Genomic DNA, 25694 nt, shown 5'->3' on the forward strand with positions numbered 1-25694 from the left:
AAGGGAGACAGTTTTATCTTTTATTACTTTGTTCTGAGAAAGGTTACAAAAACAAACCCCAGAAACAAAAAAACGTGTTTCCCCTTTGTGACATTTCAAATATGTAACACACAAGCAGGGGACTTCCACCTCCAATCATGGAGTCCATTTGTCCTCTGAACACAAGCTCCCTCCGGACGGCGTGGCCTGATCCTCGAAGGGGCGCGCCACATTAGACGGCGAGCTTTAGCTGCAGGGTGAAGACGGGAGCCACAGAACTCCGCTGTCCCGTGGTCACAGCCCTAGGTCCTGTCCCAGTAAAGGAATATCTCAGCAAGGGTTCTGCAGACACCAGCAGGTCATCATCCCCCCACACAGCCCTGCTGGCTCGTAGGACCTGCTTCTGCTAACATCCACTAAACCTGAAGGGGTCTGAGACTTCAGACTTAAGTGAAACCAAGTTCAGGTCCAAGCAGCTGGTCTTTTTTTTTGTCTGTGTGTCCAAAAACCTCCTCTGAGCTCTGAAAGCAGAAAGAAGAGATCAGACCAGAATGAGATGAGGAGCAGAATGAGCTCCTCATCCTAAAGACGCTCACTGCTCCAAACTTACCAATGACCAGTGGAGGCAGCGCTCCTCCTCTGCTGGGAGACGCTGTAGATCTCCTGCAGCTGCTGCTTCTGCTCCTCACTGAGTCCAGCCGTCAGACACTGGTACCAGGCTGTGTCTGCACTCTGGATTCCTGACAGCACAAAAGTCAGGAAGTCAGATTGGGAAATATTCAGGAGTTGCAGTAAGTTTTCATTGGGTGTTTCATTATCTTCTGGAAAACAGAGGATGCTCTTTTACACATTCTGACTGTACTGATTAAAGCTGAAATCACTGATAAAACACTCAATTCCTTCAATTGACACGTCCACAACTACATTCAACGTCTGATTCAACGTGAGTCAGTTAACGGGTCTATATCACGCAAAATTTTGAGTTTATTATAAAGTTCATTCTTCATGAAAACAACCTCAAAGGTCTGCAGGAGTTTTCATGGGTTTCTGCGTCTTGACGTTTGATGCTAACGCCCGTCAGAGCCGGCTCATACTCACTCAGCAAGGCGCAGGTAAAGAACTCATACTCGTCCTCTCCATTATCATAGTCCAGAGAGGTGCTGTATTCCTCCAGAGGTGTACCCTCAAAGCCGTCCTCCTCCCAGTAATCCTCTTCATCGTCATCATCATCCTCCCCTCCACGTCCTGCTGTGGTGCTGGACTGCTGATGTGTGGCATCTCGGTTCTCGTTCACCTCATCTTCATCACTAGGAATCTCCTCTGCTCACACAGGAAAGAGTGGAGCTTTCAGACAAGCAGAGCTCACTTTAGACAAAAACTGTAACCACAAGGGGCCACGACCCAGTCCTTCAGTGTCCCAAGTCTGGATGATTTAAACAAAACAGAATCAAATATGGGAATAACATCTACATCTGTCATAGCTTGAGTTAACAACCAACCACCACAGAGTAGTGTTGACCTACAGGCTAGAAACGGAACTAAAGTTGGTGGAAGACAGAGAGGAAGGCAGGAGTGAAGGACTGCAGGAACTTTGATGAAGAAATGATGACATGATGGAAAGAGGACAAGTGGATGAGCAGCAATTGCTTTGAGGATGCTTCTGGAGAAGAACAGAGTAGTTCAGAAGGAACTACCTTGAATGAAGGTCAGCTGAAGTAGGACCGAGTATCTGTTTGTAAACGAGAGGAACTGAAGAAGAACAGTGAGGTTACAGGGAGCAGAGGTGGAGGACTACTTGGAAGTGAAAGCAGGTGATTCACTGTGACAACCTCTAAAGGGAGGAGCCGAAAAGAAAAGAAACTGATGACATTTGTGTGTTTCCTTCTGCTTCTCCTACTGACATGCAGCGGCGAGAGCTGCAGAGGACACCGACTTGCAGTGTCTTTCTAACCCTGACTGTCACCGCTGTCTCCTCCTACCGTTCTGGTCTTCATCCTGAGCCGCTGCGTTGGCCAGGAGGTGTGGCTTATTGATGAGACGCGATGTCTGCAGGTGCTTCAGGCCCAGGAACAGCAACAGGATGGAAGGCACGATTTGACCAGCGACCGCCTGCAGGGCTGCAGGACGGCTGGGCAGCTCCATCAACACACTCAGGCCAATGATGCACATCTTCCGGTCGTGGAGTCTGAAGACAGAGGAAGCATCCGTTCCCATGAAGGGAAGCTGGGGGACTGTCAACACACTCTGCTGGTGCTAAAACAAATTTTAATTTCCCTAGAATCAGCTTTTTTTTTTTTTTTTTTTTTACATCTGAACAGTAACCTACACTTTTTTACTGCATTAACTCATTTAAGATCTTTATCCAACATTTTGCTCCAAAAACAGAAGGACGTCTGCATTTCACATTTGTTCTTGCTCTGCATGATTCAAACATAATAATCCTTCTCAAATTATAATGTTCCTTGTTTTGTTTTTTTAAATGCCAGCACTCTCATGGGAAAACTCTTTTAAAAGCAAAAAATGAATTTAAACATTCTTATATGCAGAATATCCGCAAATTTTAAAGTATCTGATTTTTTATTTAAATGGGGCATTTTTGAATTCACCAAAACCAACTTTATTTCTTACTCTCTAGCTCTCTTTTGAATTTTAATTATTGGATCAATAATAACTGTCGCTTCTTTTCTTGGTGTGTATTGAGGATAACAATGAAAATCCATCCATGTAATCTGTTGATCTCTTATATAGGTCTTAACATTTAAGATAACACGTCCTTTTTGGAATGATCTGGACTGAATGGAAATATAATATCTGTAGAAAATCTAAATAAATAAAGGACTTGGTTAGATTTTTTTTTGGCTGCTTTTTAAATAGATTGAAATGAACTGAATACACTGGACTCTGAGGATAATTTGTCTGGATTTGAATCAAAGTTGCATACATTTACACACTAAAGCCCCCTCAGAGCCACTTTTCAGCATCTTCATGGCATCACAGACTCACCCCAGGAAAAACTCTGTGTCGTTCATCCACTGGTTGATGAAGTGGGTGGTGACAGGCTGTGGGCTGTTGGGCAGCTGCATGTTGTCCATAGTGTGCACCAGCAGGGCGGGGTTGTAGTACAGAGCAGCAATGGCCACCTGCAGACACATGGTTCTCAGCTCGTTGGACTTCACGCCCCGCATCAAGCGCTCCAAGGCCGCCTCCACAAAGAGAGGGACGCACTGCAAACAGGAAGTAGACATCGGCTGAAAGGATCTCCTGCTGTAAATATCTTTTCAGACGGAGCAGAAGAGGGAGCAGGCAGGTCGACACGGACAAGAAGGAGACACGTCTGAAAGAAGGCGATTAGTTTGTTAAAAGAAAGTGAAAATCCAAAATGTTGACAGAAGAGGATTGATAAAAAAGCTATGAAAGCTGCAAAATGGTAAAAGGCTAAAGCAGCTAAAATACAAAGGTGTTGCAAAAACATGTCAAGGATAAACAATGCTACAATGATCAATAAAACTGCTGATAAACATGATCCGAATCCACATTAATACATGTTTTTTGTTCATGAATGACAACAAAAAGACCGTTTCACCAAAGAACCGTTTCTTCATACCATGTTCTTCATTCACTACTTCTTATTTGCTGCCTGAGGTAGCAATCACACCTGTCTTTTATTTTCAACTTTCATTTCATTTGGACTCTGTCACATCGTCTCAGGAAATGATCAACGCCAAGCCTGTTCCCCTTTGACCAGTTTATCTGCATGTTTTCAGGTTTCTGCCCTCCACAGTGTTTCCCTCGTTTATCGCTAACCCAAAGACCCAAAAGACGAAATCTGCAAAGTAGAATTAGAGTTAAGGCTGTAAAACTCCTCACTACACATTTCATCCACTTTTCCCAGACAGACATAAACATTTTTATACTTTCTCAAACGTACTTTTCTCAGTTTAATACAATGAAAACAAAGATCTGATCGCGATCAAACATTTTACGTAAATTTGGCAAACTGAAAGCATTCTGTACAGGAGACACGGCAGGGATGGATTGACAAAACCTACAGCCAATCAGGATACAGAACTCAGTGAAATGTTGAAAAATTTCTCTGAAAATAGCGAAACATCCTGCGACAGACTGGCAACCTGTCCAGGGTGTACCCTGGCTTTGCCCACAAGTGACCCCAAAAGGGATAAAATGGCAGAAGATGAATGAATGAATGAATGAATGAATGAATGAATGAATGAATGAATGAATAGCGAAATATCAAGACTGCAAAAGGTGAACCGCGATATAGCGAGGGAAGACTTTACCACCTCTTTGGACGGATGTTTTCTATGACCCCTGCTATGTTTACTGGACCTGGGTTTGGATGTTGATTCTTCACTACTGCTCTGACAAAATTTCCACCTCTGCATGTCACCAAACCTTAGCTCACACATCTGCTTCATGTTCCCTGGACTCTCCTCTATCATGTATCCCCTTATGGACAGAAGTTCCTACTGGGACGGCTATTCCCAGTCCTCAATAAACTCTTCGCTTTTCTGCTGAGCTTGTATTTTCTTTCGGTCCAGCACCAGAACTTAACATTTTTAAATACTAACCTAAAACATATTATAGTAGTTATAAAGGATTAAAGTACCAAAGTGAGAAAATCTCCCAAAACACAAAGGTTCTCTGACCTGGTCGATCCCTCTGCCTCTGCATTGCAGGATGATTACTTCCAAAAGTTTGGCAGCGTGACACTCGGCGTCCTCACCCTCATCCGCCACAAGCACCTGGAGAGAGGGATGCGCACAGCGGTTACCACGGCAACTAGAGAGCTGCAGAAAAAGCTCAACAAGCTTCTAGCCAGACCTTTTTGCACATGCTGTAGATGACCTCCAAGTGTTTTGGGTTGGACAGAAGCATGTCTGTGTCCACAGTAACATAGTTGTGCAAAAGAGGCATCATATCTAGAAGACAAAAACAGTGGATGACTTTATTTCATGCCTCACACATTTCTTTTTCCTGAAACCATAAGTGTGAGTCAAGAAAACGTCAGGTGTGGTCAGATGAACTCATCCCGACCAGATCAACCCCTGACTCAGAGAAATTTACATCTTTGAAAAGCTCAAGTGTCGTTTAACCCCTTAACCCCACAGCTTTAGCTCCAGTGTTTCTAGCGGATTCTGAAGCGGAGAAAAGTTACAGTAGGTCAAAGAGCGTGTGTTATTTAGGCGCCAACTCCAGTGTTGAAGACTTAACAGACATTTTTCCAACATTGTCAGTGTGGCATTGTGATTCATCTTAATGTGTGTGTGTTTGGGGGGGGGGGGGGGGGGGGGTGAATGTCACATCAAGTTTGTCTAGCCAATTAATAATACTGTCAGCCAAAATGATCTTTTCTCAAGTCATCGTTATCCAAAGATGTGTCCATGCTTTGATTGACTCATAAATTCATTACTATAAAAAAAACTTTATTATATCCACAACTGTAAGGTTTTACTAAGAAGGTACCTGTGAAATAATCAAAGCAATCGTGCTGAAAGACCTCGTACAGAACGCCCAGCAGCTGCCACATCTGGGGCGAGATGGCCTGACAGGTCAGGCCAAACGCCAGGGACAGGATCTCCTCATAAAACTCTGCAGCAGGCAGGAAACAAAACACAAGGACGGATTCAGACGACTCTGTGCCCCGAAAACCAGGACTCCGCTAGAGAAGCTGCCACAGGGAGCATCCAACACTCAAGTAACCTGTATGGGGGGAGCAGGAAACGGGGTGGCACAGGGACATAATCACAACTTCTATTTCGATATTTTCATACAAATGGACTCTTGGAAACCTGGTTAGAGTGTTTAAACAGCCTGGTTTTCCTAATCCTCTGCTAACAAAAGACATGAGTCAGTTTCTGGTGGTCTCTCTTTTTTCACATAAAAGTAAAAGAGAATATGTAGAAAGGAAAAAAATGGACAAATACAGCAGGACCAGAACATTCCACCACAGCTAGAATGAAGAAAATAAATGCTGCAATGTCACAGCAGGGCTAGAACAACGTCTCCTGAGACCTGCGTCTTGACGAATAGCAGTTGATGCTAAGAAGAACACGAAGAAGACAGAACATTGGGCTTTCTGCACTACTCATAGAAGAAGAGCAATGCAAGAAGGGCAAAGGAGAAGATGTTGGGTAAATAGCCAGTTTATTTACCCCCGAGCCACCAGGCGGGCATCATTCCTGCCTGACTTACGGTTGTCTACATTCATGACTTCGCCAACATTTGAAGGCAACTAATATAGAAGATTCTGCCGACGCCTTCGTATTGCGTGGTGGCAGTTGTTTTTGTGACCTTAACATGACGGAGAGAGAACATAATCATAAACATCCCTTTCAGCTGATAATGACCCAGGTGAAACTGGTTCGGTTTGTTTGGGTTTCAGAACACGGCTGTAGATGGATGGAAGAATAAACCTGAGACCACCATTCTTATTAAGAGAAGGTTTATCCTTCTTGACAAAGATGGCTTCTTTCACTCCTCGCTCAAACCATCTTTTTCTCTGGCTAAAATTCGGACCTCACTGTCCTCGAAGGAGTGGTTTGTGGCCTTCAGGTGGAGGTGAACTGCAGACTCAGGTCCACTTGAGTGGGCTCTGCTATGTTCATTAAACCTTCATTAAAACTTCTCTAATTCAAATGTATTTTACAAAAGCAAGCATAGATGAACTGCAGTAACAAACGTCAACAATAGGGGGAGGTAGCACATTGTCCCATCTGCAGCTCCAAATAATAGAAGAAACAGGAACAAAGTTCTGACACAGTCACAGACACTCATGTGAAGAGTGTCCTAGCAGTAGAAACTGAAGTCCCAGATTCTATCAAACCTACCCCACCGGTGTGAAAGCTTTTCTGAGCTGCATAAGGAAGGTCCTGTGGACAAACTGAGGAAACCTCAGCCTCAGAGCAGGAGGAGTGGGAAACACACGACAACCCCACAAACACACCTGCCATACCTATGATGGGCTTCTGCAGGACCAGGCCAATAACCTGCAAACAGATGCTCTCCAGCTGCTGAGTGACCTGCAAGGAGCGGTAAGGCATGTCAGCAAGGGGCCTTCTCACAGCTGACAAACAGCCAGAGGTTGCATGCATTACCTCCTTGTGGTCCTCCATGACAGTCAGGATGGTGTCTATTGTGCTGAGAAGTCCCAGAGCCATGACGGTCTTGTCTTCATTCTCCTCATACTCCTCACTCTGAAGGACTCTTGTGAAGATCTCTGACTGTAAAATACACAACACAACATACTTTCCTTTCCATCCATCCATCCATAATTGTGTTTGTTCAGGAAGCTGGAGCAGGAGTCCACAGAAAGGACCTCTTTCTCCCACAGTTCACATCACTGAGGACCATTGACTGTATAATAAAACTGGACGGATCGTGTGTGATGAACCGGAATGCCTTGTTTCCCGTTCAAACCAAATGAAGTAAATTCTGTCACTGTGCTTCTGACCAGACGTCCTCTGAGCTCTAGCTGAGTCTACGTTTCTATGGCAACCACGTTACCAATCAGGACTGAGCATGTCATTAGGTGTTCAACGCCAGGCCACCCATGTTTTTATTAAGGCATCTGATTGGTCAGTTTATAACTTGAATAACTTGCGCCCAGTTTGAATACACCCCAAGTATTATTTTGTGTTTAACAGAACTGTGTAAATAAGGACGTTTAAATCTGAACACAGCAGATATGGAAGACTGAATAAACAGAAAACTGAACTTAATTTCGGATTGATTTGCTTATTCATTTTTAATTTGTTTATGTATTGGTTGATTGATTGAGAGTTTTGTTAGTACATTTGTACAGAAAACAATAAATATTGCAGTGCAGTTATTGGTTGGTAGGAAGGAAAGCACCCGAGGAAGTTCTACACAACTTGTTCACACCAGGGTCCTTATTCTTCTTATTTTTTGTTAAAAAAAACATCAAAAGATTGGATTTTTAAAAATGTATTTCTGATTTTAAATTGGCATCGGCTCCCAGACACCCCCGAGCTGCGTGCACGTGCATGCGCTGAGTTTACAGCCCAGCCTCGATGCCTTCAGTGGCCCCAAGGTAAATTGAGTCTGAGACCCTGAGACCCCTGCCTTAAGGTAAATCTAGCCAACAAGCGTTCCTTTACTGTAAACCTGTGCTTCTCAAATAATGGGAAGCGATGCCAGGGGGGGCGCTCGGTGGTGGCGGTTTATGCACAGGTAATACGGGCAATTTTCCGGTTCGCAAATTTAACGTGGGGACGGTGGTGACAGCGGCTCAGTGTTTGGAAAAAAATCTGGTCCACTATTGGTTTCCTATTGTCTGTTCTATCACAGAGTTTGTAAAAGCCTGTAAAGCCTGTAAACCTTTGAATCCCCGTCCCTGCAGCTGCTCTACTGTCACACGCGGCTGCGTGAGTGAGAGCGAAAGGGGAGGGGTGGTGTGGGCTCTGACTGCCAGGTGAAACAGGGCACACGGAGGAGAGCTGCCTGTTGCCCAACACCAGGATCACAGAGTGCATTTAGATTCCTCAGCTCATGCTAATAATGTCATTCTTTATGAATTATTGTAGACATTATAATGTGTCTTTATTTTCCATCAATGTTTTCTTTGTTTGCCTGTCGTTTAGTTCGTGTGAACAGACAGAAAGACAGCAGGTAATGCAGGAAAACAGCTGCACTTTAAGATCATAAATAAACAATCCATCATTTAAAAAAAATCTGCACAATGTTTTTTACCTATTCCTTCAGACTAAAAACGTTAAATAATTTGGTGCTGTTACTGTTTCAGATCAATTTAGATTTAATATTATTTCTTAATTGAATTATTTTTCTAAGCATCAAATGGTTCAGTTGGTCAAAATGTTTCTAGTTTAAATAAGGACTTACAGATTATTTTTAATTTCAGGCACTTTAAGCTTCTTTTCTGTTTTACACTACAACAGGGTTTCTGTGTGGCTAAATAAAGTTAATATTTGTTGAAAGTGGATTTATGTTAATTTTTTCTTTTGTTAATGTTAAAAGAAACAATTTTAGGTATAATTACACAATTTTCATAGATACTTATCTAATATATTGTCACCGTGCGAGTATGTATGTGTGTATGGGGGGTGGGGGGTTATGGGGGGGGGGGGGGGGGGGGGCTGGGGCGCGAAACATTTTCTTTTTCCTAGGGGGGGCCTGGCAAAAGATAATTGAGAAACACTGCTGTAAACCATGTCAAAGATTTTCCCCCAGTGATCCCAAAACATCCAAAGTCACAGAGCATTGCGCCACGAGCCAGTTGGGCCCCTCCTACCAGGTTCTGCGTCATGTCCACAGCGATGGCGGCCATCTCCTGATTGTACACACAGATCATCTTCTGGATGACGTTTGTGAGGTCGTCGTTCTCCGTCTCTCTGATAACATGAAGCAGCTCCTGCATCACCGGACGAATGTACGGCCTGATGTAAAGCTTGGCTGCACAGTCACACACACACACACATACAGTGTAAGCAGAGAGCTCTTTTTTTTTCTGAATCTCAGAAGTTCACAAAACTGGTATTCTGCTTCATGGTTTGTGCAAAGTCTGACTGAGCCAAAAGGATGAAGTTAGCCTCTGATTTGTAGCTTTCCTGTGGTAGGAAAGGTGCTATAGAAAACATTTTGCTTACTTACTTCCTTTTTGGCTGTAATTGATATGCTTTTGCCAAATACAAACTCCAAACTTTTGGCACGTTTACGTCGCAAATAATCAAATACCAAAGACATATATCTCAGAATCAAGAGACTTTCTTGAGCCACAAAGCCGACCTTGCTGAGTGATGTCTTTCCCAGCTCCCCTGCTCGTACCTTGTTCCTGGTTGCTGACCAGCGTCTGCAGAGCGATGGCTGCTTCCACCTTTACAGGCATCTCTTTGTCATCGAGCAGGTCCTGCTTGACCAGCTCCACAGCGTTCCTCAGCGCCACTTCATCGTGGAAGCGCAGGAGGCTGAAGCAGTGCAGCATCCAGCACGACTGCAGGACACAAACACAGTCAGGTCAGTGCGGTATAGTCTACAGGCTACACTTGCAATGTGTGATATTAGTGATAAAACTGCTATGACGATATGACTTGAGATAAATAAACAAAAAGCAAAAACAACTAATAAATCATTTCTATTTCACTGCAACCGTTTTATTTAAATGATAGTTAGCATCAATTAATTTAAGTTATACAGCAAGTTATCTCAACAGAAGATAGGTAAGAACTTGTATGTCAGGAAAACACAATGATCTACCTTTCTGCTAGTACTGACTCAAACTTATACGGACAACAATTAGGAACAATATGGGTACCGTAATTGCCGGGCTATAGAGCGCACCTGATTACCAGCTGCACCCACCCAATTTAATGAGGATTAACCACTTTTTACATACACAAACCACACTTGTATACAAGCCGCATGTTGTGACAATTCAATTGGCACATCATTGAGACCACAGTAGTCTCAGAGAGAACGAGTAGCCAGTAATTTAGCCTATTTATGAGTCTTAGGGGTTTAAGGCGGGGCTAACCCCCGGTTCGCCACACTGTGTTGTAGATTGAGGATGTATATGTGCTGAAACCGCGTGCGTGTTTAAGAAGGAGCAGGGAGCTGCAGCGGAACGCGAGAGCAGCTCTCCCCTCCTCCCGCCTGTAACACGGTATCAATGTGGAAATAACAGGGCTGGTTAAAAAAACATACCAATTAAAGAGAGCATGATGACTTATAAGCATGCGCGGCATGCGCCTATGCGCGGCGAGCGCAAGAAGTTTCCTTCCACAACAGTGAAGGAAACTTCTGGCACGCAGCAGACCGGCTTTTCCAAACCCGTTGGTGACGGTGCATTTTTTCACACTGCTTTTAACGATTCCTTCTAACTTGAAAGCTGCATCATATTGTAGTGGCAGTCACGTGCACGTTAGGGCTAACGGCACCAAAGGATTATGGGATGCGGCTGAGCATGGGTGTTTCTTTTATTGCACCATGACTTAAGTATCTAAAAACTGAAGCGAGGTCCCTGCTGTTTGGCTGCTTGAGTGTGTGTCAAAGCAATCGCGCTTGTTGTTGGACAGAGAATCATGCAGGCAGTCTCTCCTCTGAGCCTGCCGGAGCGCTCCTAGTGGCCGTTAAATAAAAGCATAAATTAGCCGCATCATTGAATGAGCCGCAGGGTCGAAAATTGGTGACAAAAGTAGCGGCCTATAGTCCGGAAAATCCGGGAGTTTGAGCTGCTGACAGAGACAGTCCAATGTCCACACCGGATGCTAAAATCACGAGAACCCGCGTTCAGCACGTTCTTGAAAGCAAATCACATGCCCGGTATATGCGTAGAATCAAGAGACCAAATAGAAAACAGTCACTCAACTGACCCGGGCTCTCAGGTAACAGGAGGGGGAGTTCAGCAGAGGGAAGACGTAGTTCTGGAGCATCAGTTCCATCTGCTCCCTGTACACCTGTTTCTGCAGAGGAACACACTTGTAGTTGTCTGGTGGCAAATATTTCAATGTCTTTGTGTTTTTCTTTCTTTATGTCTCCAGCCTTAAACAAGAGGGAGTTTCATTCCAGCTGTCTTGACTGATCAATAATTTCACCCAAAACTCCATTCTGAGATGTGTTGGTCATTTCTTAAAACAGCAATCAAACAGAGACAATTCATATCTTCTTTTTTTTTGTTTGATGTTAGCTACAACACTGTTAATTGGATGTTGAAATGCCGCATCGCTCTGCACCTTCAGAAGGAGGTCAGCCAGAACGCCAATGCAATGCAACGCCCCGTCCTGCCTGCGGGGGTCAGCAGAGGGGTCCATCAGGGTGTGATGGCAGAACTCCATCATTTGAGGAAGAACCTGTCAATAAATAGATGATATTAAAACACAGCTAACGCAGAAACCTACAGACAAAATGTGCAAAGTTTAAATAAATAAAAAAACAAGTGACAGAATCTGTGAGTCAGACATTTTCTGTGGACACCAGGACAAGCCCCTTTCAGGCTACAGCTCCCATTTCTGACTGAGATTCTCTGGTTGTCCTGGCAGCTGTTTTTGCTTTAAATCATTAATTCAAGATTGATTTCTTCCATTTGGGTAAATGACCTTTAATGAGAACAGTAGTGGGGATAAATATATTCAAGATAAAGAAGACTACAGCTCCTTTACATCTTAAAAAGCCCTGCAGAGGTGGAAACAGCCCTGCTTCTGTCGTTCAGTGAGTGTTGATATCAAAACAGCAGTGATGTGTCAGTCAGGACTTCTGACCTGCCTCCTCTTGCGAGCAGCTTTACACAGGAGGCTCTGAGCGGCGGTCACGGGGAGGGCGTGGTCATCGTAGAGGTCTGCAGCAAACACGCAGAAAACACATAAACACAAAAGGAGCGTTTCAGTTGCTGTTGTTGAGAGTTGTTTGTGAGGGCTGTACAGTGTTGTTACAGCCTACAGTTACCACAAAATGAAGGGACTTAATACAGAAACGTTTCGGCGTCTCAGTGCGGGAAAGAGGGATGCTACAGTTTATTATTTGGTATCTGGTTATCAAGAGTAAATGACGTTTTTTTTCTCTCTATAAGCGATAGTGGATGTCGTTTATCACGACAAAATGGTCACACACAAAAAACGTATTTTTGCATGTAATTTTTGAAATCTGTGCAGTCATCCCTGAACTTTTTTCTTGGCAGCGGGGACCCAGAGGAAGGGTTAAGGTTAAGATTACGGTTAGGGTTAAACCACCAAACAGTTCCTGAGTGCGGCTGTTTCTGCAGCTCACCGCTCCTCCAGGGGATGGATCCAATGTGGAGAAGACATTCCACACAACTAGGAGCGGGACAGATAATGGAACTTGAACTTTAAGTTTACTCTAGAATATGTTGCGGCCAACAACAAAGGCCGTGGTCCATAACTTTGTCCTAAGAAGAACTTGAAAGAAAAATGTTTTTTTTTGTTTGCCTGAAGTAAACGTCCTTAAAGTCCCACTCCGATCATCTTTTAAAGTGTGGTAAACTGTTCCCAGTGGTTTTTAATTATGATTAGCGGTGCAACAAAAATGGCGAGGATTATCCCAGCTATCCTGCCGTACAGTTTGGATCCAGATTCCAGCCCAGAAAAGGAAAACAAATACATTCATGGATCTATTTGTCTGACAGTGGATGCATCAGAATGGAGCTGAGCAGGGAGCTTGTGACTTGCCCAGCATATTTTTGACATCACAAACTGCATTTCTTTTGTCTGCTCCTGATTCACAACGATTTGAATAAAGAAATACTCAGAAATTCAATTTTAAGCTGCATTTTCTTTAAATATGTCCTCGATCATCAAAAAAATGCCACGAGATGATGTTAAAAACACTTTTTTCAAGAGAGTGGGTCTTTAAAAGCTGCGTCAAAGACTTCTGCACAGGTGAGATGCTTCAGAGCAGAAACAGCAGAAGGATGCAGGAACACTTACTGAACTTCATGCGGACGTACTCATAGGGATCCTCCTGCCAAAGTCGCTCATCTTCATCTTTGTAGCACATTAGAGGGAAGATGACATCCTGGATGATCGTCTGCAGGAGAGAAAAGTTCTTCAGTGACTTTACCGAAGTAATCAGTAACTCGACATTGTGATCTGCCTACTCAGGAGGCTTTATATCTAAAGTTTACTTTCACACTGGAATAGCCCATTTGCCACATTCCCAACCCAGGAGAAAGAAAAAGAAGGTCTAATATATATAAAAAAGAAAAAAATCTGGACTGGATGCCTAAATAAAAGTAGGTAAAACATTTGAAACGTTTGATTGACAGTTTGTGTAGCTCCCTTCCAGTGGTAGGAGTGTGCACTTCCAACAAGCTCACTCTTGATTGGAGAGAGTGGTTGCCATAGAAATGTTGACTTGGTCGTCTCAGACCAATCACTGCTTACTGACGTTGTCTGACTCCAATATTGCGGCGTCTGTACCGCCAAAAAAAATGGCGACTGAATTGACTTCATCTAAACAGAGCATGAACCAAGTCATTTTCTATGGGTGACATCACACTTGGTCCAGTTCTCATATACAGTCAATGGAATAGCCTCTACTGAATGGTGACAAAGGCCACCTTCTGGCAAAAATGCCCCCCTCAGTCTTCAACAACACCAAACCCACATAGTATTGCCCCTAATAATGGCTCTAAGGTTTCAGATATTGACCAAGTTAGTCCAAGTGGGAGAGTGTCCAGCCAAAAACTGGGAGATCTTGCAAGAAACTGTATTTCGAGACAGAAAAATTAGTCATTCTAGCACAGGGGTCGGGAACCTTTTGGGCCGAGAGCCATAAACGCCACATATTTTTAAATGTAATTTTGAAAGAGCCATACAATAATGTAGTGTCCCTTTCCCACACTGAGGCACCGAGACTTAACCTTTTTTAGGTTCTTTATTCTGGTTACTATAGACCGCAATAAACGCCGTACAAATAATTCAGCAACTCCTCAATCTCTCCCGCCATGACGAGAGCGCTTCTCCCAACTTTATATTCCCTCACTGCCTCAACAGCCCTTCCATTTCCCTTATTCGGCCCATAGCTGAACCCCATTGGTCCAAACTCCCCAACGACAGGCTGAGCAACAGAACTGAGGGCCAATCAGATCTCTGCATGATACGTTCAATGAACCCCGGAATTTATAACACAACCCAACAGCCACCCAGTTAAACTCAGTCCGCTGCAATATGTTTAAAAATAAAGATACAAGTGAATGTGTGCATTTGATGTAATTTGAACACTTTTAAAGTACAATAAGTCTGTGGATTTTTTTTAATAACATTGTTATGATGTTGCTAATAAATGAGTATTTCTTAGCATTAATGTGACTTCTGGTGCTTCATGTTGGTTTTGCTGATGGTCTTGTCTGGTTGATACGTGGTGAGTTTCAGCTTCATGCAGCCGTTGAGACTTCCATCCGTTATACGTGATCGTAGGTTGGTCTGAATGTTCTTTAGATGTGAGAAAGATTGCTCACATGCATACGTGGAGCCAAACACACACTCACACGCTGCAGTATGTGACGGGTTGTGTGTTTTAAGTTATGACAATGTGCCCCCCCCCCCCCCTCTTTCTTCCTCACACATCCCATGCCTGCAAATGTGCGCTCTTTCTCAGAGACGGGAGCGCGCAGTTGCAGGCACGGCAATTCACAGGTTTCCGGCTGGTAAAAACTCTGGGAAATAATAGATAATAGTAAACTGATAGTGCTGGGGCAACTTTTTTTTTTCTCCAAGCACCGCTACTACTGCGCGCCCCTCTGGCATCGCATCGCGCCCGAGAAGGACTGGTCTAATGAAAAAAAGATTTTATAATTAAAGATTTGTCTGCGAGCCAGATGTGACCATCAAGAGAGCCATATATGGCTCGCGAGCCATAGGTTCCAGACCCCTGCTCTAGCATTTGACATTTCGTGATCTCTAATGTGTTTGTCTACCTGCATGTGTGGCTTTATGTGTTTCCAGGTCAGCGAGTGAGACAGGCCCTGACTGAGGTAGTTCAGGCAGAGCTGCAGGACTCGAGGGGTAACATAGTGCCGCTGACGGTGCTGGTCCACCACCTTCAGCAGGACCTGCATCAACAGAACAGCAGGATAAAGAAGAGCTTGAAACGGGACAGAGGAACAAGAGCCTGTTTACCGTTCACTGAGATTCAGGATAATCCAGGGGACCTCAGCTGAGTCTAAAATTCAGCTACCACCGTCAGTAACAAGTTCATCTGAGCCCCTTCCTCAGTTCTGACAGCTAATGGAGAATTAAGGATGGTAATGCTGTGATCTCAGAGGTGTGGCTAAAAGTTTGATGGAAGTCAAGAAAGCCTCTATGAGGAAATGGAGAAACCTCTAAACTTAAACTTTGACGTCTTTGTCCAGTTCACATCTCCATGACACAAACAAGAACCTTTCATTCCTGTTTGGTGTGGTTCAGAGGTGCCCCCCAACCACATCTGCTCACATGACATTAATGAACATAAATAAGCCCCACCTCTGACGCATTGAGAGCCACATAACATGAATTCTCCTGAAGAACTTGGATGAACAGCCAAACATTTTCTAGATGAGTGTTTCCCAACCCTGGTCCCTGGGGGCACACTGTCCTGTATTTATTCAATCCAACCTGTTCAAACACACCTGCCTTTGATGACTGTCATTTTCAGGCTCCTGCCGAGATCACCTAAATGAGGTGTAAGCAGGGTAACATGGAAAACACTGCTCTAGATCAACCTTTAAAGTCAAAAGAATCCTGTGGTCCAGAGCTGTAGGACGAAGCTCACAGTCGGTGCATCACCTGCGGTCACCAGCGTCTCTCGCCATCAGTTCAGGGGCTTGACGTTACCTGCTGGATGCCAACGGCGTACGTCTTCAAGAAGAAATCTGCAAACTCGCTGTAGTCTTGCGTCACATTGCCTGGGCTCCCATACCTGCATCCAGATCAGAAACATGAGATCGGCAGAAATGCCACCAACCCTCAATGTTCCGAGCGGCTCACCGCTCAAACAGCCTGGTCAGGATGCGCATCGCCCACTTCTTACACTTCCACCAGGCCAGCTCAGGACGATCATCCTCATCCACCTCCAGGGTCTCCTGACACACAGCGAGAGGGTTCGCTCACATTTACCGGAACTTCAGTTTTCCAAACCGGAAAACTCGCCAGTACTTCAAAGATCTGAGGTCATTTCATATCTTTATGCATACAATCCCATGAACATATTAGGACTGACCCTGCTTACATTTTTTTTCATAAAACACATAAATTGATATTTGATCTTAATTTTACAAGTTTTGAGATATGTTCAAGTAAAAAAAGGATGTTAAAGTGGGCTGCATGGTGGTGTAGTGGTTAGCACCCTCGCTTCACCAAGGGAAGGCCCTAGTTCAAATCCTGGCTGGGTTCTTTCAATGTGGAGTTTGCATCTTCTCCTAGATCAGGGGTCTGCAACCTGCAACCATAGTTTGAGTGACAATATCCTCAAATAATTTGCTTTTTTTCCTCCACGGGGTCATAAGGAAAGGGTCCAATCACGCAGTGCGGTTACTCTGTCCCCGCCAATCTATATTTCTGTGTCAGCTTTCAATGATCGGACAGTTTAAATTCATGTGCACCGTAGGAAAAGAAAAAAACAAAGTTTGCCACGGTGAAAGGAAAACTGTCATAATTCCCCTGTGAAACTTGCAGGTGAGATGACAGGTGGGATGATATGAGCGCATGCCTGTGGATGGAACGGGAGCTCGTGCGTGAGCGGGAAATGTGCAAAGCTGATCCACGAGCTGCACATGTTTATGACTACACAGCTGTTCTTTTGGTCATGTTTTTGGCGTCGCCGTGGCTGACATTTATTAAGTCATAAGTTCAGTTTGCTGAAAAGTGACCAAGCCAAGTCAGATAAGGGCCGGTTTATACTCCACTGGTTCTTACTAATGTTGGCCGGTTTGATCGCAACCGTCCGGTGAACTTCTATGTGGCGTTTTCAGTTATCAAGTGATGTGATCGTCTCTGGCGTTTATTGTTAACATGAAGTCCCGCTCAGAGACCTGCACAGGTCAAGAGGAGGAAGTGGTGGGTTTGTCCACTAAACAGAAGCAGGCAACACAAAGGGGGAAAAAATGTAAAAAGGAACGAATTGCTTTCTCTAGTGCTGCAAGATGTGAAATATAAGACACATCTTTCCACTTATTTGCTCTGTTTTCTGTCCAGTTGTCTGCTCGCTGTGTCTGTGTGTGAGGTTCAGCATTTCTAATAACTTTTCATTTCATCATCTTCGGTGTTAAAAGACATTTTTCTAGCCAGTTTCCTCCGTCATCCTGTACTGTGATTGCTGAAATAAATTCAAGTTACATAAACCGATTTGCATGGGATTGCACTGCGGGCGTAAAATTCACCAGCAGGTGTCACTGTCTGCAGCCACTGGTCATTCCGCTCCGATGGTCATGTGACCACTGCGACCCGAGCGATTACAAATCACTGTAAAGTCTAAACCAGCTCTTAAGCCCAGACTTTCTTTCTGTTCTGCCAAATGTCCACATGAAATGTGAACACATTTTTAAACAAAACTACAGCTGATCGCCACTCCATTTACTGAGGATGACAACAATGAAGAATGACGCTGTTCAATAGTGGAAAACGTATATTACTCTGATAAGCATACTAAGAAAAAAGTAAAAAACCTCTCACTTTACATGCAATAAAAGCACCATCACAGAATTAACTTGAATTGAGTTACTCCTCATAATGTAACAGAAGATGACTAAGCCAAAATACGCCTGTTTCTTTTTCATGTTAATGGTTGTGAAGTTCTTAGAAATATATATATTTTGTTCTAACGTATCCAGTCCTATTGCTGCAGGTATGACATACCACAAAAGCAGTACTTTTTGTTTCAAACTAACATACCGTAGTTACTACACTATTTCAACTTTGCCCTATTTTCTTTTTAATATTGTAATGAAAGCCTTTTTTAACTTGATGTAAATATATATTTTAAAAATAGCGTTTTGACCTGCTGTTTGCAAATTAAATACAAGTTATCATTTATTGAAAATTTGCATTTCTTTGCTGTTGACATTATAGTTGGTTACAGAGAGAACTTGCAATCAATACCGAGTCTTATGCTGTCTAATGGTGTTAAATGATGATGTTTATGTCCATTAAATAATTACAGGCAAATTCGTGTTTTTGTTTGTTTTTTTATCGTAAGAACCACGTTTTTAATCTACTGTTTCTTACGGTGGCCCTGAAGTGCAAATCACATCAAAAAAAAAAAACAATAAGAAACCCGAAAGGTAGGAACTATGGCTCATGGCTGATTGGATGATAATATCCAGTGTGGCTTCATTTCAAATAAACTGATAGACAAACATCATCATCCAATCAGTGATGTCCCAAAATACCTTCCTTTACCAGTTTCTGTAAAAAAGAAAAAAAAAACATTTCGGGAAACAAAAGCAAAGCCTAGAAATCTTATTGAAAAGTTAATAAATAAACCCACAGAGGAAACTGCAAAAGGTAGGTAGTATGGGATGTCCTGACTAGATTTATCCATCATTTTAATTGAAAGTTATTATAAAGCGATACTGGATTTTTTTTTGTAATTCTGTTTTGGTTTCTGGAATTTTGCTTTGATTTCTAAAATTCAGTGCCTTTTATTATTTGTTTGGCTTTTTTAATCGTCGTGATCTTTAAAGTGTTTCTGCGTCGAGTGATTTGTTGATGTGATTTAAACTTCAGGGCCACCGTAGTTTCTGCATGCGAGTTGCATTAATATAAAATCCATTTCAAGGCTAATACTTGATCACTACATTGGTTGGCTGCCGACTGACCTCCAGTGTGAGCAAAGTGAGGAGAAACAGTTCGTTTCAGAGAGATGAGGACACATGAGTCATCTGCATTACGAGTGTGTGTTTTTAAAACACCCTGACGGATCATCAATGATGCCTTCAGGGGTGGTTCTTACAGCAGGAACGTCTCTGTCCATCGTAGACCGGAAGACCTCCATCCACTGCGTCATCACGGTGTTGCTGATAAGCTGGAGAGGCAGCGAGTACTGCAGGAGAGCAGCAAACACCATCATCTTCCTCACCCTTTGATTCTGAGACACACAACTCTCCAAAAGCTTTGAAGGAAAGGCTGCAAGGATTTCCATCACCAGTGGTGTTTCTACGCACACACCTGTACGAGGGCATGGAAGACCTTGAGGATCTGCTTCTGGACGAGGACGGAGAAGATGGTGCTGTCGACCAACAGCTGGCTGATGAGCTGCTGGATTCTCGGCAGGAAGATCTGCATGGCTGCCAGCAGCGGCTGCCGCTCCTCTGCCTTCCTGTATCTACGACACCACAGACATGCATGAGCGTGCACGCGCACACACACACACAACGAAACCCAGAATTTATCAGGTAAGAATCAGAGAAACAACAAAAACGGAACCATTCTCAGGTCTGAGCTGTGACAGCATGTGGTACTTCCTGGAGCTTCAAACCACTGTGAAGACTGAGGCCTCAGCTTCAGCAGATATGAGCCACACACACTCTGGGTACTCACTCATATGTTTTAACCAGCTGGTAGAGCGCCAGCAGGCTGCCGTACCAGCCGCTGGTGTTTTGAGACTGCAGGTACATGCTTATCTTGTCCACAACGGCGGTCCAGCGGCCCGGGAAGTCATGCTTGATGATGATTCTCAGACAGACCGTCAGCTGAGCCCTGGTAGAAAGTTCAGATGTTTCACTTGGTGAGATGTGTCAGATGTGGACTTCAGGAAACTACCGTCCTGACTGCAGCGCAGAGCAGCTGTGTGTGAGCGTACCGTATGGATTCGGGACTGCGGATGATTGCTTCCACCATGTGATCCCTGATCTGCTGCCGGTCATTCTCATGAATGTTGAAGGGGAAGACGACCTCACCCACGCAGGGCTCCCTGTCCTGCCAGTACTGACTCACCATGTTCTTCAGGTAGATGGCCGCTGAGAACACACACGTGCAAAACACACACAAAAGCACACACACAGTTGTTTAGGCACAGATGTTTTTTTGGTGTCATTAATCGTAGATGTCAGGCGTCATAACATCTTTGGAGCTAAACAAGTTAAAGCACACGTGTAGTTTGAACATCTCATATTACACTCATGGGACCTGCTGTCAAATGTCTCCCCTCCATTTCAAAGCCTTAGGGCTTCACTAATCACAGTTTTAAAAGGCCTATATCATGCAAAATCTACCTTTTTGAGCTTTTAAGAGTATTATAGTGTTCATTCACAAAAAAAAGCTCCAAAGAATTAAGTTATTCTGATCCAGTCACTCATTTCCGAAGACCTGCTTTTTGAGCACCAGCCCCTCCCAACCTATGAAAACAAGTGGGTCCTCACATTGTGACATCACAAAGTGAGGAACCGCCCCTTTGAGGAAGAGTCTGTGTTGCCAGCCCCGCCTCAGGCTAACACACACGCCCACTTTCTCTGTGGAACTGAAGATTATCGGCTACACGCTTTTATTTTATATGTACAATGCGCACGTCTATCTTTGTTTGGATGTTGTTAAAGGTTTAAAAACAGCATCATATAAATTGCATCACATCACTGAAATTGCATTGCGTAACTCCTCACTACATCAGAATTACTCTTCTAAACATTTTCCTTAGTCACATTTCTGCTTCTGGAAATTTTCATGCGGATGGTAGTTTTTCCACTGATCTTCTGGGCTTTGGTTCAATCCCAGGTCAACCGAGATCCTCACTCTTAAGCAGACCAAAGTTAAAGACCCACTCCGATGCAAAGGATGCTTTTGCTGTTTTTAACATGTTTTTGTAACTTTCTTTTTAGTAGTAATAATAGTTGAGATATACCGATGATGTAAATAACTGGCCTCTCTCATCTTTTTAAGTGGAAGAAATTTCACAACTGGTGACTGACTAAATACCTTTTAGCCCTGTAGATAAAGAAAATTAAGATTAAAATCACATTTCTGAGTTTTTTTTATTCATATGGTTGTAAATCAGCAGCAGATTAATATATTTAGTTTAAAAAAGATCGTATTTGTGACAGAAATACACTGGGCAGGACACACGCTCCCTACTGTGACGTCTCAGAAACAGGGAGGGGAAGGAGGGCGGGGCTACTCTGCGCCAACAGTCCCGCCCACAACTCAGAGGTGAATTTCTGATGAACTCCTGCCTCTCTGCAGTAACTGTTGTTTTTGATTTGGGCTAAAAATGCTATTTAAAAGACCACTGAGAACGCTTTTAAAATAAATTAGAAGCTGATAGGAGTGGGACGTTAGCTTGTTTGATCTGCACTGGAGTACAGATGAGCTTTTACACTGAGCAAACCAAGTGAATTATTTAAGGAACCCTTCTCATTTCTGATGTTTGACGGCAGTTTTTTTTTTTTTCAAGCTCTAATCTGAAGGTAAGGGCTGTTTGGAGCGAGGTCAGAGATGATTAGGGGGAGGTCTCACCTGCCTGCCGGACAGGAAACTCCACCTGCTCAGACATGATGATCTGCAGTAGAGTTGGGGCGAAGTTTATAATCTTGTAGGACTGAAACACAAACAAGTGCATTTTAAATGACAATTTTGATAAATGTTCAACCAGTTTTACTCAAATTATTACTGAAAACGACTTCAGAGAGTCTGAAGATGCTGCTGGAGAGACAGAGCAGAGCAAACAGAGAAGACCTCACTGTGTGTGAATTCTCATGAATGTCTGTGTCAAAAAGAGTCAAAGGTTAAAGTTCTTTTTTTTAAAGATGATGCCTAAAAGCGTGGGATCCATCAGAATAGATCCAACGCATGTGTTACAGCTGTGGCCGTATTTAGTGTTTTTTTTTTTCTTTTTGTTATGTGTTGTATTTCTAATAATAAACTTTATTTTTATGGCACTTTTCAAAATCCAGATTACAAAGTGCTGTACAATTAATATGAGACAAAATCAGTATTAAAAACATCTGTATCAGAGTGGGACCTCTGTGTTTTTGTGCATCTTTGTCTGTTTGTGTCTGATTATTTTCAGGTGTGGTGCTGGAAAAGCTGATGGAGGCAGCATATAAATGCACCAACTGGGCCTCCAGCCTGCTAGGCAGGAGCCTTGCAGCACCCTCCTCACTTCAGTGGTCGCTTTTTTTTGCCAACTGGTACATAGAATCACACAGAGACAATTAAAAATGAAAACTGCAAAACAAAATTACGGAGCACATTACAATTAATCACAAACTTAGATTGGGGAGCATCTAAATTTGGGGATCCTGTTTTATGCTGATGATACTCTGTTCAGGGCAGGGGGGTCCAAACTTTAGGTAAAGAAGGTCAGATTTGGTGAGATGAAAATGTTTGAGGGCCTGACATACTTTAACTATTTAGAAAATCCTGAAACACCAGACCAGACTGTTTAGCGTTCCCGAATCGTGTTTCAGGCGGCATGTTTACTTTGAGTCATGCTTAATGACGCGGCCTCGAGGCGGACTTTCTCAAACTACAGTCCGAGAACCGAACCCCGGCCGGCACCGGCTGGATGTTCCGCTCGGGCCGGCCGCAGAAGAATTGCTCTCTCGGTTCGGACGTCCACATGATAACTCGCACACTAATTTCATCATACCGAACTAAAAACCAATACCAAAGCTCGGCCTGCCACCTCATCTAGTAACACCTGCACCTAACGGACCAAGTCCGTCCAGGACACTTAAGGCGCAAACGGTTCGGATCCCACCTGGTTGAGCTCATTCTCTGCCGCTATCCTCAAATTTGGGTCAATTGTTCCTTTCAGAGCTTGGATAATCCGATTCGGATCCATCAGGACTTTGTACCAAGAAGGGGTTGTGTTATTGTGGACCAGTATTTCTAAAATTATTCAACTAGAGTTTCTTGGTTCTGTTCTTCAGCGGCCCGAACACCAAGTCACAAACTTCCGACTTTTCCCTTCAGCGTAAAAGAAAATTGTTCCCAGAAGACTGTCAACTTATGGTGCAATGGCAGCCGGACTCTTAAATTGAAAGAATCGCACTTAAGCTTCCTTTCAAAGTCCTGCCTCTTGTTCAGGGCATCAACTTCTTCCTGCTCCTGATTGAGTTGAGAATATGACCCGGGGTTCGCTGCTGCCCCTGGTGGCCTCTTGGAATAAATTAACAGTGGACAGGGGCGCTGCTAAATTTTGCGGGGCCTTGGTCAAACTTGAACTGATAGCTCCACCAGCCACAGTTCTTTTAAGGTGAAACAAGATAATACAGTATGCAGCCCATCAGGGGGTTATTCCAGAAAGCAGGTTATGCTAGCTCCCACAGTAAGTTTGAGGCTAAAGAAGTGTATAACCTCAGCTTTCGGTTCCAAAAACAGAGGTATGTTTCAGGGATATACTTAGTTCCCCTGGCAACTCATGCTCTGACCATAACCTGGTCTGGAGCAGGTTTAGTTGAAGGTCAGTTTGTTTTCAGAGAGGCGAAGGACCATGGTGTGTCCATTTGTAGATGATTTAGTGGATGAGGAAGCTCAGATATTACGTTATCATGAGAGGGTGAGAAGACCACATATGGATGTTGGAAAAATAAACTTTTTTTACTTTGATCTAACTTATTTGCTTTAGTTAAGATGAATCAATTATTTTTCGTAAAGTCATCTTAAAAAAATAACAGGTAGTTTTCAGACAGTTATTTTACTTTCATTCAAATTAATTCAATCAATTAGGTGTAACTTTGGTGCTGCGGTTAGATCGGCACTGCAAGGAATTGTGGGATACCATTCCCTTTGCCTGTCTGGACGGATTTGGGTTTAAGTGTGGGTTTTTGACCAAATGTGTTTAGTTGTTTAGCTGTTTTACTGTGTTTTGCCGAGTTATTTTTCCTGCTGTGTTTAATTCCTTCTGCACCATGAGTGAGACGAAGGGAGAGGATGATGAGTTTATATAGCACCCCTACTTTTCCTTTACACAGAAATTAAGTCAGAGACATGGTATATGGATACATGATATAATTCCATTGTGCTTCATTCATTTTATTGTTAAAACATGAGTATATCTGCAGGCTCAAATTTACACATGAGAGTTCAAGAATTACAATAAATTAAGATGGAAGAACCTTAATTGAATTAGAGTAATATTACATTTAGTTAGATAAATATGTACATTTGAGTTATAAAAAAATATTGAGTTAGATAGATGTAAGAAATTAGGTTGAATAAATTTAACTTGTTACCGGTTGCATTAATTTAAGTTGGATTAGATAGATAGATAGATAGATAGATAGATAGATAGATAGATAGATAGATAGATAGATAGATAGATAGATAGATAGATAGATAGATAGATAGATAGATAGATAGATAGATAGATAGATAGATAGATAGATAGATAGATAGATAGATAGATAGATAGATAGATAGATAGATAGATAGATAGATAGATAGATAGATAGATAGATAGATAGATAGATAGATAGATAGATAGATAGATAGACACACACATCCACCCTCTCGATGTCCAGTCCCTGAATGACCACTTTTTCTAAAGTCCACCACGATCTCCTTAGTTTTGGTGGCATTGATGTGAGGGTGATTGAGTTTACACCAGTCAATTCACACCAGTATTAACATCATTACATTTCTGTTAGAGATAAAGGAAAGAAATGTGGCTACAGAACCCCTAGTATTCAATCAGACCCATTTTCTTGTAATCCTGGGGTTACTTTAGCCAGATTGTGTGAGCGGTGCATCAGCTTAAAGAGCAGATCGTGAAAGAACAGGAAGTTGGGTACCAAGTACAAAATATAACCCCAGGGAATTTTCAAAATAAATTAACAGTATTTATGGCAAGTTTATAGCTTCATCACTACGAGTCTAACACTCAAATATATCTGTTTAACGTAATATTTTCTTTAAACTCTGTATTATTCTGTTTCAAAATCTTTGTGAATTAAAATCTTTCCAATCACAACAAAACCCTGTGTTTAGAGGATACGAGAGTAAAGTTTGGTGTGACAGCAGTCACATTAGATACAGTCAGGAAGTAGAGGTGCAGGTACCAAAATGCAGGAAACTGGGCTTGGTGGCAGAAACGTAAACATTTAATGAACTTAAACAGGAGAAAAACCACGGAGAAACAAAAAGCAGATAAAGCAGATGATCTGACAATGTAGAACTGAAAACCAGACACTTCTGTGCACTGAGGACAATGTACAGAAAAGAAAACGGCTGTGGATGATGAACACGAACCTAGAGTGACTGGGGATGAAAGTTGTAAGATATCCGTGTTTAAAA

The 25694-nt window shown here is 42.9% G+C and overlaps 1 protein-coding gene across 3 annotated transcripts; it reads right to left on the reverse strand.

The window, feature by feature from the left end:
* On the reverse strand, positions 1-23449 carry ipo8 (importin 8). Of its 3 annotated transcripts, none has more exons than XM_023952262.1 (25): positions 23158-23449; positions 21912-21993; positions 20266-20422; positions 20004-20162; positions 19632-19788; positions 19417-19506; positions 16455-16549; positions 16302-16386; positions 15404-15538; positions 13413-13512; positions 12231-12307; positions 11706-11822; positions 11346-11429; positions 9802-9967; positions 9269-9429; positions 7095-7220; positions 6944-7019; positions 5464-5589; positions 4822-4919; positions 4647-4742; positions 2983-3203; positions 1959-2164; positions 1078-1299; positions 590-719; positions 1-500 (listed from the first exon to the last, which is right to left on the reverse strand). In XM_023952262.1, coding segments are annotated over exons 1-25 (3051 nt in total). In that variant the 5' UTR covers positions 23242-23449; the 3' UTR covers positions 1-499. The 3 variants fall into 3 exon arrangements, with proteins under 3 accessions (XP_023808030.1, XP_023808029.1, XP_023808031.1); XM_023952261.1 differs by having other exon boundaries at positions 11346-11435; positions 23158-23448; XM_023952263.1 differs by having other exon boundaries at positions 6953-7019; positions 11346-11435; positions 23158-23446.
* Between the last annotated feature and the right edge of the window lie 2245 nt (positions 23450-25694).

This window comes from Oryzias latipes, chromosome 23 (assembly GCF_002234675.1).
Source record: "Oryzias latipes chromosome 23, ASM223467v1".
Classification (NCBI taxonomy): Eukaryota; Metazoa; Chordata; class Actinopteri; order Beloniformes; family Adrianichthyidae; genus Oryzias; species Oryzias latipes.

Bases quoted from the DNA above. Each gene is read 5' to 3' on its own strand.
- ipo8 (XM_023952261.1), bottom strand. From the start codon at position 23,241: ATGGATCCGAATCGGATTATCCAAGCTCTGAAAGGAACAATTGACCCA. The intron at 13,513-15,403 runs GTAGACAAACAC...TCTCTCCTGCAG, and splicing joins ACATAAAGCCACACATGCAG to ACGATCATCCAGGATGTCAT. The intron at 7,221-9,268 runs GTAGGAGGGGCC...TGTATTTTACAG, and splicing joins TGGACATGACGCAGAACCTG to TCAGAGATCTTCACAAGAGT.